The sequence below is a fragment of the Petaurus breviceps genome, unplaced genomic scaffold, assembly GCF_028583685.1.
Source record: "Petaurus breviceps papuanus isolate PSGF00001 unplaced genomic scaffold, PetGlider_PUasm1.0 90352, whole genome shotgun sequence".
NCBI classification, from domain to species: Eukaryota; Metazoa; Chordata; class Mammalia; order Diprotodontia; family Petauridae; genus Petaurus; species Petaurus breviceps.
The window spans coordinates 949,475-962,528 of NW_027187228.1; the positions used below are offsets into that span (position 1 = coordinate 949,475).

At 43.3% G+C, this 13,054-nt stretch overlaps 1 protein-coding gene across 2 annotated transcripts in view; it reads right to left on the minus strand.

The window, feature by feature from the left end:
* The window catches only part of FOXP4 (forkhead box P4), a 102,130-nt gene that overhangs the window by 48,152 nt on the left and 40,924 nt on the right, over positions 1 to 13,054 (minus strand). For both annotated transcript variants that reach the window (XM_069108334.1, XM_069108333.1), the window contains exon 3: positions 1,149 to 1,238. In XM_069108334.1, coding sequence (XP_068964435.1) covers positions 1,149 to 1,238 — 90 coding nt within the window. The remainder of the gene's footprint in view (positions 1 to 1,148; positions 1,239 to 13,054) is intronic.

A 13,054-nucleotide genomic window follows, 5' to 3' on the forward strand; every position in this document is an offset into this window, starting at 1 on the left:
CACACACACACACACACACACACACACACACACACACACACACACACTCCTTAGGGCCCTCAGTCTGCCCTCTGTCCTCTCCCTGGCCTCCCCAACTCTCCCCCTTCTCAGTCCCTTCTCTCCTCAGCCCCCCAACTGTTCCACATCCCCTCCCCCCAGTCCAGATTCCAGATCCCCTCCTGCTCAGAATCACTCTCACCCTTCCTCTCTTAGATAAACTTCCTTTCAAAGAAGCCGCTTAATCCTCTCCCCCTATTCAGAGCCTCCCCCAGCTGCTGTGGGGAGGGGGGCACAGGGAGAGAGGAGGGAGGGGGACCACAAGGCGGGTTAGGGGAGGGAGGGGAGGGAAAAGGGAAAGGGGGGGCTGTCTGAGTTATGACCCATCCCTGACTCATGTCTGCAATTCTCCCAAGTTCTTTGTGACACAAAAAGTAAACAGAAGGCTGAGCTTCCTTCCACCACCACCCCCTTTCCCCTCCCCCTACCAGCCAGATGGACCGACAAGCTGAAGGGGGGGGGGGCGTGGGGGGAGCAGATTGTGCAAAGGAAAACAAAAGAGACAGAGAGACATTACATAGAGAGACAAGGATATGGAGAGACCCTGAGAGGCCCCAGAGGCAGAGAGACACAGAAAGACACAAGCTTCAGAGAAACAAGTTGACAGAGAGAGGGAGAGGCAGAGGGAGAGAGAGAGGGAGAGAGAAGGAGAGAGAGAAAGAGAGATCATTAAGGACAGAGGAAGAGATTCCGGCATGGAGATAGGACAACTGAAACACTAAGAGCCAGAGATTTGGGGAGACAGAAACACACATGTTGTAAGAGACAGTAGCATGGAGAGGCAGACACAGACAAAGAGATGGGCAGCCTAGAAATGGAAGCAGGTTCAGACAGTCAGGTGGGACAAATACCTTTGCCAGTGACCACTGTGGGAAGCTGTCCAGGTGAGGTCAGCCCTGCCAGGGGGCAGGGAATGGGGACTAAAAGTGGTCCCAGCTGTAGTCTTCTGTTTATGGTATTCAGTTTCCCATTCCTTCCTGTCCAAACTGTTCTCCCAAGGGCTATACTTCCCACCCTCCCCAGTTTACCTTGACCCTCCCTAACTAATGGCTTCCCTCCACACCAACCCACACCTGACCTGACCTCCTTACCTGTACTGCTGACTGCTTGTTGTCATTGTTTCCAGGAGAACTCAGGCCTGAGGCTTGCTGTAGCAGGAACTGCCGGGCTACTTGGAGAGCCTGGAACACAGGGGGCCTGGGTCAGTGGAGGGGGCTCATTGGTGAGTCAGAGATTGGGGGGAGGGGGAGGCATCAGGTAAATAGTGAGAAGGGTGGTTCCAGGATCTGTGGGAGAGGATAAATGGTGGGTCAGAGGTCACTAGGTGGGTCAGAGGGTCACTACAAGAGGACCACAGGGGCAAATAAAAGGTCAGGGGGTTAGAGGGTAAATGAAAGAGGTCAGATAAAAGGTCAATATGAGATTTGGAGTACATTATAAGGCCTAGGATTCAGTGTGGGGTTCAAGGATTGGGGGAGAATCAAGAGTAACAGGATAGAATGTGGAACCACTGTAGGATATGATAGGTCAAGAGAGACTCAAGGAGTTTAATGAAGAGAAGTCGTAGGGAAATGGGATCAGTAGTCAAAAGTAGGGCCTAGCAGTCAATATAGGGCCAGTGTGAAGTCAAAGATCACTTGAAAGTTATCAGGAGAGTTGAGTGTGGATCTGGGGGATTGGGAAGCAGGAAGGTGCTTCCACGAAAAGCACAGGGGTGACTGTGGAGTCTTAAGACCAGAAGGAGTTCAATTTGGGATCTAAAACAGTCTAGGTCTTTAGTAGTCAGAATTCTGTCTAAAAGGTCTTTGTTGTAGTAGGACAGAGTTTATGGGATTAAGTATATTAAGTGTGGGGTCTTAAGATGTTGTCAATAAGGTCAGAGGGCCAGTGTGTGGTCAAAGATAGTGTGATTTATATGAAACCTTTCAGATCAGTTCAGACTCAGAGGAGACAACATGGCATGGGGGTGGGGGGATTGGTGTCATTGTGGGGAACCCTATTCGGGGTTAGTTACTATAGGGTCAGTGAGTGATATGAGCAGGTGGATAGGGCTCCACGAGGCTTGGGATGGGATCAGATGAATCTTTGTAGTTGACTGGGGGGTGGGCAGTATATGCTCTGATAGGTCAGGATGAAGCTCAGGATATCAGTAAGAGATTGGAGATTGGGGAAGAAATAGCGACAGGTCCAGGGATGTCAATGATTGATCAGGGATGTCTAGGAGATAAATCTAGCCTTAACTTTATCTCAACTCCCATCTCTGAGTTGGTGGCCCAGCATTGGGAAGTTTAAGCACCATACTCCTTAATTCAATTCAACAAATATTAATGAACCTCTCCTACACAGTGCCAGATTTTGGACATACAAAGACAGTACCAAAAAAAACTAATCTCTCCTCTCAAGCAGTTTATAGTTTCTGCTCAGGATAAGATAGCTCCACAAGGACATCTCTTGGTCTAAAAAGAGTCAGTCAACAAGCATTCAATAAAGCACTCAGTACTGTACTTAAGAGGTACTGTGCTAAGCAACTTGGAAATACAAAGAAAGGCAAAAACATGATTCCTGATCTCAAGGAGCTCCCAGTCTAAATGGGGATACAACATGCAAACCACCATATATATCCAAGATACACTGTGTAAAAGAGAGATAATCTCAAAGGGAAGATGCTAGCAGTGTCAGGGACCACTGTAATTGTAATTGTGTTTACACTTTTAAATACTCCTCCCCTCTTGGGATGGCTAGGTGACACAGTGAATAGCACCAGCCTTGGAGTCAGGAGGATCTAAGTTCAAATTTGGCCTCAGACACTTAGTAGCTATGAGACCTTGGGCAAGTCACTTAACCCCAAATGACCAACCCTCCCCCCTCCAAAAAGAAAAAAACAATCCCCTTCCCCCTCTTAAAAAAAAAAAGTCTAAGTAATAAGGGAGGGTATGGAATGAACAGAGCCTTCCCATTCTAACTCTATGAAAATAAGGTAGTGTGGCTCAGAGGAAAGAGTGCTGATTCTGGAGTCAAGGTCTTGGGTTCAGATCCCACCTCTGATTCTCCCTAGGCCTGTTTCCTCATCTGCTAAGTGAGGGAGGTGGCCTCTAAGAGCCAACCTTACTTCTATGATTCTACCTTCTGATCCTCACTTTCTGTATCCTCCTATTCATGCCATATGCACACTTCAGCTAAAATATGTTCCCCAATATATACACCCCTGCTATCACTTAGAATTCAAATCCAGACTCAATCACTTACTGTGTGACTCTGGTCACTTAGCCCTGTTTGCCTTAGTTTCCTCACCTGTAAAAGAAGCTAAAGAAGGAGCCTAAACTCCATTTCAACTAAAGAGTTGAAATGAACTTCACAGATCCTCCAATTCAATATTAGTTCAATAATAGCCCATCCTACATTATTAGGAGTATGTCTTTTGGGATGACCAATGCAGCTTGGCTTTTGACTGTGTGATTTCATTACTAAGGTTTCCCCTTGTGGTAAAGGGAATTTCCAATGTGGAAACCCCCTCTACTAATGTATTTCAGCAACTCGTTACCCCCACAGGATAAGTGACTTTTCCAGGGTCCCACATATATTATGTGTCAGAGGGGAAATGAGAGGCCAGGTCTTCCTGACACCAAGACTCACACTCAAAACACTGTCACACTGCCTGTCATCACCATCGTTCTAGGTTTTGGCCAAGGTTGTCACCACATGTTTAGAGTGGGTGCCTTCCTCTTAGTCCCAGACCAAAGAAGGTTGGTATGTAAATATAAACAGATTGACCCATGTTGACCCCACCCTAAGCAAAGCTGGAGACATTCCAGTTTCCTCCATCACCCTACCTCACAATTCAAATTCTCAGAGTTTGTGATCAGCAGACAATAGAGTCAAAAGATTTAGACCTTAGCTGGGATTTTGCTTTCTCCTCATTTTATAGATGATGACATTGAAACTCAAAATGGAAAAATAACTTAACCAAAGTCACACAGACAATAAAGTGGCAGAATCAGAATTTCAACCCAGACCTTTGGACCCCAAATCAAATGTACTACCTCAGTCATTGTTCTAAAGGCCTAGTTGATGGCCCTCCTCACCCCTATTAATTCATTTGCTTAATAGGGGTGGGGAAGGAGAAAGAAGTCTTAGGATAGGAGGGTCAGAAAGAGATATCATTTAAAGGACAAAATGTCCTCCCAGCCCCCAATTCAAATGTCCAACCCCAAGTTTAGCATTGTAGACAGTGTCACTGACCCTTCCAGGTGGCAGTATGCTCTGCCCTGTACCCATCCTAGGGGAACGGAGAGAAGACAAGACTTGAGTCTCAAACCCAGAACAAATTCCCACTTTTGTTGGGGAGTCTTCTCCCCACCCCACCCCATAGTCCCTAAATTCCTGAGCTTACTGGATTTGGAAGCAGGAGATCCAGAATAGAATCCTAGCTTTACTCATTTTGACCAATATAACTGAGGAAGAAATTTTCTCCTCTCTGGGCCTCAGTTTCTTCATCTGACTGAAGTTGGACTAGATCAGAGATTCTTACCTGGGACCCAGACTTGAATAAGGGAAAAAAAATTAAACTTTATTTCAATAGGTTTCCTTTGTAATTTATGTATTTTACTTTATGCATTCAAAAAGATGATTCTAAGAATAAGTCTAGGGGCAGCTAGGTGGCACAGTGAGTAAGAGCTCAGGCCGAGAGTCAGAGGACCTGGGATCCATTCCGGTCTCAGATACTTAACACCCACACAAAAAAACTGGCTGTGTACCTTGAGCAAGTTACTTAACCCCAATTGCTTTAAAAAAAAAAAAAAAGAAGAACTCTATTGAGGAGAGAGAATCTCCAAGTTGTCTTCCATTTTTCTAAGGACCCAATGCCTAGGACAATGCTTTACAGAATTGGGGCTTCATAAATGTTGAATTGAATTGAATTTTAGCTCTAAACCCTTGATCTAGCTTTTCTGAGGAGTTTACCAGAGTCTGGAGGTAGGGTGCAATGGGTATGTTTCTTAAATACAAGATTACCTTCCCATCCATCTCACCCAAGTCAGAAGATTCTCAAAAGAGGTGGTAAGGTCAGGAAGAGCCAGTCAAGGACAAGGGGCTGTTAATGAAAGAGCCCGAAGGAAGGGAAACAGCTTTCACCTCCAATCACGGTGAAGATGATGAGGAGGTCATCTTTCTCCACTCATCATTTCCAGGTTTGACATTAGTTGGACAAAGAGTCCCTTGTTTGCCCATGAGGATTGAAAAGGGGCTTGGAATACAGAAACCAGGAGGAAGCCAAGCAGTGGAGAAGCAGTCCAAGGGGAAGTGGTCAGCAGAAAACATGAGGATAATGGATGGTTCTGAGGAAATGAGAAAGGATAGGGCAGGAGCCTGATAGAGGAGGGTTGGGGGTGGGGAGTGGTATTTGAGGAGAAGAGGACTTGGTTCCCAGAATCCCAGGGAAGTTGGGGAGACAGGAGAGGGAGGGGTACATTTCCAAGGAGAAACTGGGAGTAGAAGTGGCTGACCTGCCCTTCTTCGTCTCTTGGGGCAGAGGGGAGCTGGGGGAGTTTGATTCACTCCCCACTGACTCTCTCACTTTGTTGTCCTCTGGAGCATGAAATTACAAGATTTACAGGAAAAAATGACACAGCCTTACAGTCTCACATGGGGACCTCCCTGTGATAGCCCTCCATTCCCTCTGCCCCTATTTTCAACTCTTGGACCTCCAGCACCAATCTGTTCATCCCAGGCTTTTGCTCTTCTGACCCTCTTTACAAACTCAGATGAGTGGATGTGGCTAAGAATGATTCCTCATCAGGCCAGGCCCAGCTCTATTCCTCCTCTGACTTCTCCTTTCTTTCTACCTGTTCTCGGTTTCTTTGGATACCCTAGACACAAGGGACCCTGGGGTTTCAGGATCTTAGAAGCCACATGACTGTCACCTTGGACCACAAAATGTCACCATTTAGCCCCAAAAGGGCTATAAAAGGACAAAGAGGATCAGTGATACAAGAGATGGGGGAGTAAATGACCTGGCTATTTTCCTGTCTCAAAACATGGGAATGTCAGACACACTGCCTGAACTACAGCTTCCGTCCTCTCTGTCCACTACATACATGAGTTCTCTCTTCCCTTTCTCCTACAAAATCGGATTTAAATAGCTGACTATTACTCCCCAGAATCTTTGAATTGTGAGCCTGCTGGCCCAGAGTGGCCTAAAATTCAGGGAGCAGTCCAAATTAAAGGCCAGCAATCACTAAATCTTGGCCCTACTTCTTATTATCTATATGACCTTAGGCATGACATTTAACCTTTGTAGAATTCTTAGCTATGTCATTTATTTTACCTCTCAGTGACTCACCTCTAAAATGAGGGGGTTGGATCCTATGATCTCCAAGGTCCCTTCTAGCTATAAATTGTATGATCCAACAAAGCCCCATGAAATCACTGAATAGCATTTCATTATTTATATGGTATTTGGCATAATGGATAGAGCAATAGAGACATTGGTTCTAATCCTGGCTCTGCCACTAATTTGTAGTTCAATCTTGAGTGGATCATTTCACTTGCATATGACTCCATTTTCTCACCTTTAAAATGAGAGGGTTGGTAGTCTAGACAACAATTTGGAATTATTTGAGAAAAGTTATTGAATTGCTCACATCCATACAATATGGGTCAATACCCCATATTGATCCTCAAGGTATTGACCCTCTAGAGGGCATGTATCTACAAGTAGATCAAAAAAGAAAAAAAAAAGAACTCGCCTGTATTTACCAAAATATTCATATAAACATATTCATGGTAGCAAGAAACTGGAAAGAAAGCAGGTGTCCAGCAATTAGGAAACAGCTGAACAAACGGAGAGATATAGATACAGATATAAACTTATCTCTGTATCTCTGTATCTCCGTGTGTGTGTGTGTGTGTGTGTGTGTGTGTGTGTGTGTGTGTGTGTAACCACTTGACTTTGGGCTAAGAACCATTATATACAAAGAATTTAGGGACACAGAAGATCATAGGATCACAGGTTTAGAGCTGGGAATGACCTTAAAGGCCATCAAGTTTGTCCTCTCATTTTACACATTAGGAAACTGAGGCATGGAGTTATTAAATGACTGGGCCTGGGTCACACAACTGGTATCTGAAGCAGGATTTGAATCAAGTTCTTCCTGACTGTTCAGTGGCCTACAGACTATGTCACGCATATGGAGCCCAAAATGTGACATAGTGAGAAGAAAGCAGAAACAAGTGAACAACAAATTATACAATTACTACAAACTAAAAGATTTTAGAATTTAGAACCAATTTTGGCTCCAGTCATCAAGTATACTTCTCATCTCAGTATCTAAGTATCATCTCAGAATCAAGAGGTTAAGGATCAAATGAGATAATATTTGTAAAGTGCTTAGCACATGAACTGCCTATAAGGTACCTAATAAATACTTCTTTTCCCTTCTTGGTAGGACTGATCCACTACAAGTGTGGAGATTCAAATAGACCTGCAGGTGCCATCTCAAAAGGCCTCCTCTCTCAGACTCCTGCTCTATCCTCTTTTCCGCCCCCAGACCAGTCCATTATGCTCATGTCTTCTGCTGGCCACCTCCTCTTGGACTGCTTCTCCACCCCTTGGCTTAGTCTTTTTTGCTTTGTTGTTACAAGGCTGGGTTCTGTGGCAGGAGTGGGCTGGTTATTGGGAAGTCATAGGGTTGTAGAAAATTAAAAGCATTAATAAAACATTTCAAAAATTAAAATAAAATGAGGGGGTAGACTAGATGATATCTGAAGTCTCTTCTGGTTTTAACATTGTTTGATTTGCATATGAAGAAGTACAATCACATGTATACATATATGCTTTCTTCTAGCCCTCTGGATAAGATCATTGAGTCATCTTTTAAAGGCTAGGAAAAAAACCAAGAGTGCTGGTCCCTACTAGGCCCAACCTCTCTCTTTCTCCCTAGTTAATCCTAATCAGGTTGTAAATTCCTTGAGGCCAGGGACTGAATTTTTTTTATCTGCCCACAGATACAACTGTGCTTTGGGCACACAGCCTTCACTCAATACACAGTTGTCAAATTGAATTGTGCTTAGGCTGAATACAGGGGGCAAGTATAGACAGATGTATAACTTATGCAAATGATTTACATATTGGTGAGGTCTTGAGTATGATAGCTGTCAATCCCCCTTCTCCACTACATATATTCCTGTCAACCCTTTCATGTGTGTGCCATTAAGACAGGGCAGGCCTTAGGAGAACAGACCGGGGCAAATGCCTGGGAACGGAATGAAGAATCTCCAAGGAAGGTCATCTGGGATCCACTTTCCTTGGTGGGAAATCACTTACAAAGGTAGCCAAATCTCAGCCCTTGAGTAGGTGAAGGCTAGACTTACTGACCTCTGGAAGGGAGTTTTCTGGGAAAAGACTGAGATAGGGGCTGGCAGGCATAGGGTAGAGATAAATACCCACATGATTTAGGCTGAGAAATCTTACTTTTCTACCCTCCCATTTCCAGAGATTTTAAAAAATTTTAATAGTGCAGTAAAAACGAGGAGACTGAGACCTTCTTTAGGGACCTTCACATCAAACAGAAGAGGATAATTCTTCCCCAAGGTTATGGTCTGGATCCCTGCCCCTGGATCTCATGGTCCTTCACTGGCCCTGAGAGACAAAGAGTCACACCTAAGAATCCCACCCCTCTACAGAGTTCTACCTTTCCCTACCTGCTATCTTTCCCTGGTCTCCACTGCTTCCTTACTAAGGCTATTATATATGTTTCTGAGGCTGGGGATGGATTCTCTGAAAGATGTGCCACCAACCCTCAAAGGGACTTTCCCTTCCCCCCATAACTGAATTTGCCCTGAGTACCAGAATTCCTAATTCCGACTCTGAAAATAAACACCCCCAAGTCTTAGGATGACAGAGTTTAATTAGAGATCATTCGTAATCTAACCCTTTCATTTTATAAATTAAGAAACTGAGGCTCAGCATTAGTGATTTGTACAAGGTAGCATGTCAGAACATAAACCTCTAACTATAAATCTGAAGGATTTTCCCCCCCTATGGAATGTGTGTGTGTGTGTGTGCTTCCTTGGGAAGGAGTTGGCCATCTTCATAGTACAAAGTGGGTTTTGCTCTTTTTTTATTAAGAACCCATCTCCCTCTGCTTCTCCCCCTTCAACAAGCCCAGAAACCTAGTCTCCACTAATGAAATCCAACTCCTCCTCCTTCCCTCCACCCTGTTCAGGAGTCATTAGCAAGGATCTCCACAATTAGGAACAAATGGTTTATAACGGATGGCATCAGGCCTGAGGGAAAGTGGGAGGGGAAGCAAGGCTTGGGACGTATGTGATGATGACAGAGAGCTCCTAAGACCTTTCCTGACCGAAAAAAAAAAAAATTAAAAACCACAAACCAAGCAAGAAATAGGTCTAACCCCCTCTCTCCTCTGATTCTTCTCTAAAAATAATAACAAGTACTGACATTTATATAACAATTTAAGGTTTTCAAAGAACTTTACCCACATTTACTAAGCCAGGTAAGTTGAGGGGCCAGGAATGATTCCTGATCAGGTTAGGCCATGTTGCACCTCTGACTCTCCTTCCCTTCCTTCCACCTGGTATGACTTTCTTCCTCCATGTGCCCTAGATACAAGTGAATCTAGAATTGTGCCCCACAATTTGAGGATCTTAGAAGTCACATGACTATCACCTTGAATATCCCTGAAATGTCACATTTTAGCCCCACATTGGTGGGTACAGAAAGGATGGGCAATCTTAGAGATCAGGGAGTTGATCCTTAAAACAACTCTGAGGCAGATGCTATTAGTATCACCATTTTATAGATAATGAAACTGAGTCACACCACAAGTAAATGGTAGCATCAGGATTTGTACTCGGGTCTTTCTGACTCTATGCTGTGTTGCCTGTCAACACACTTTGAAGAGGGCTTGAAGGTCACCCAAAATCTCCAATTCCTTCCCCAAAGCAGGCCAGTTCTGTGAACTTACAGAAATTAAAGAATTTCAGAGCTTGGAAGAAACCTCAGTCAGTGGTTATTTCATTATACCCCTACCTGAATAGGAAACTTCTTTCTAAGCCCTATTGCAGGGAAGGGAGTCTGGGGAAAGAATGGAAACAAGCTTTGCTTTTTTTTTTTTTTTTGCTTTTTTCCCCCTGCACTGTCACTGTCCCATTTCCAAACTCCTACACTTAGAATCACAAGACAATTGATCTAGATCTGGGAGGGATCTAGTCTATCCAGCTCAATCCCCTTGTTTTACAGATAAGAAAATTGAGGCACAGGTTCAAGAAGCTACAATCCCAAGGTCACCCTGGTAGTTAAGCTTCAGAGGTGAAATTTGAACCCAGGACTTTTAACTCCAGATTTAATGCTGTTTGCACTGCTACCTGTGGGGCCGTGGCAAACTCAGCTCCTCTTCCAGTTCAGTTTCCTACTCATCTCACAGGGTTTTTGTTATGGTTTAATAATGCATGTCAAGAAAGCATTTTGTAATCCTTATACTGATACCTAAAAATCAGTTATATTATCTTTATTATTTTAGCCTCCCAGGACAGATGATGGAAAGACAAAGAAGATAAAAACAATAAACTTCAACTTTACAAATACCCAAACTGGGATTTCTAGAAGAAAAAATATAGCCCCTATGCCTTGCATATATAGCAAGCACTCAAGAAATAGGTGTTGATTTGATTTCTGAATGTAATCAGTCAATAAACATTTATTAAGTGCCTACTATGTACTAAGCACTGTACTAGGTACTCAGAGTATGGCAAGTTGGAGTTTTGCATTTTTTGTTTGTTTTTTTGGGGGGGAGGTACATTTTTTTTTTAACAACACACAGAAGAAAGAAAAAACTCTTACTTTTGAATTACCTGCTTAAGCAAAATCAAGATTGAGTTCCCTTCTACCCCATCCACCCCCATTACTCGGGCAACTGATTTCAGGGGTGGGGAACCTGTAGCCTTGAGGCCACATGTGACCCTCTAGGGTCCTTGGGTGGGAGCTTTTTACTGAGTACAAGTTTTATGGACAAATCTTTTTATTAAGGGGATTTGTTCTTTGAAGTTTGGATTTAGTCAAAGGATCGCTCTTGAGGGCCTAGAAGGCCACATGTGGCCTCAAGGCCGCAGGTTCCCCACCTCTGGATTAGTTGAATTTAGAAGAGAAGTCCTAAGGGAGGTATCCTCTGATGATGAATGGTAGCCCCACCTTGCTCTGTGCTCCCAGGCTGAAGATGGCATTTTTGACAACCTTGCCCTTCTGTCTACACATGCATTAGAAAGCCATTCTTCAGTTGCAGAAACTTCAATTCTATTCAATTCAATCCAATCCAGTTTGATAAATATTTATCACACCTACCATGCGCTAGGCACCACAGGCAAGGTGTGGTGGCCCTGGAATAAAACTGCCCAGATTCCTGTCTCAGCTCTAACTTCATACCTGTATGTCCTCAGCTAAGCCATTTCCTTCATAAAGGTTTCAGGTTCCTTGTCTATATAATACAGCTCCCCTTTTTGTTGTTGTTTTAGGGTTTAGGGGTTTTTTTGTGTGTGTATTTGAGTTCAGAATTTTTTTCTAAAAAAACCAATACACCACTAATCGGATAATCTTTAAGGTCCCTTTCCAGCCCTGATGTTTTATGATACTGTGGCCTTGTTCTCAAGGAGTTTACAACTTAATATGGAGGGAAAGATGTTTGTCAATAACTGTAATGGAAGAGAGAATTCAGTCTACATAAAGGAGAACTCATCCTGGCACTGGGACTTTAGGTAGGAAACATAGTATATAGGTTGGTTTATTTTTGTTTAAAATAAAGTTTGTTTAAATTTGTTTTAAAAATAATGAAGTAGAATTTTAAAACAATTAATTTAGCTTTAAAATAACATATCTTTTGCAATGGAAGTTTCTTTATGTAGAAGCAAGAAAGCTTTGGGAAGTAACAAAGCTTCAATAAAACACAAGGTTTTTTTTTAAATTAAAAAACAACCACAGAGGCGGCCAGGTAACACATGGAGTAAGAGCATGGGGCTCCGGTGTCGGGATGACCTGGGGATCAAATCCAGGCTCAGATACTTAGCACCACACCCAGAAAATAACTGTCTGTGCAACCTTGAACAAGTTACTTAACACCAATTGCTTAAAAAAAAAAAACCAACAAAGAACATTTAAAAATAAAAAATATATAAAGAAGAGGTCCAGTTAAAATGCTAGAAGAAATATGACTTCTAGAAAATTCCAAGAAAAGAACCACCATGGAATAGTGGATAGACAGCAGGCCTCTGAATCAAAAGATCTGGGTTCAAGTGTCACCTCTGACATGTACCATGACCTTGGGAAAGTCCTTTGAATGTCCCAACCAGGACTCTAAAACTAAAAATTCCTGAAAAGGTACAGATGAATAGAAGATATTTCTCTTCTAGAGCTTACTACATAGATTAAATCACAGGTCTGGTCCAAAAAAGGAAAAAGAAAAAATGTCTAAGTCCCCCTCATCCGTTTCATCACCCCTACCACAAAAATTCTTTAATCCTCTTTCCCTGGGAGGTCTTCAAGTGGAGCCTGAGTGAGACTATGGAGGGGATTGGCCTAGATGACAAGTGTGGTCTCTTCCAATTCCGAGATCCTATGGCAATATGGCTCTATAGTTGTTTTGTGAATCTAATTCTTGTCTCACTGCTAATGGGGAAGCCTAGCCATTAGGGTGGAACGTGGCAGATGCCTAACAAAACAGCTTGAAGTAAACAGCACAAGGAATCTCTTCTCTTTCACCCTGAGGGTCACCTGCCAATACAAGAAGGTCATGGGCAAGTGTGTGGTGAAGAGCACCTGACCTTGGGAGGGAGGAGGGGCAGAGGTCACTGGGCCCCAAACTATTGGAGAGAGCCTGACCTGGAAGAGATCCAAATTTTAAATCAGGCTTTGTCCTCCAGAAAAGGAGAGTGAGACAGAGAAAGAAAAAGAGAGAGAGAGACATAAAAATGATATTAAACAGTGAAGGGA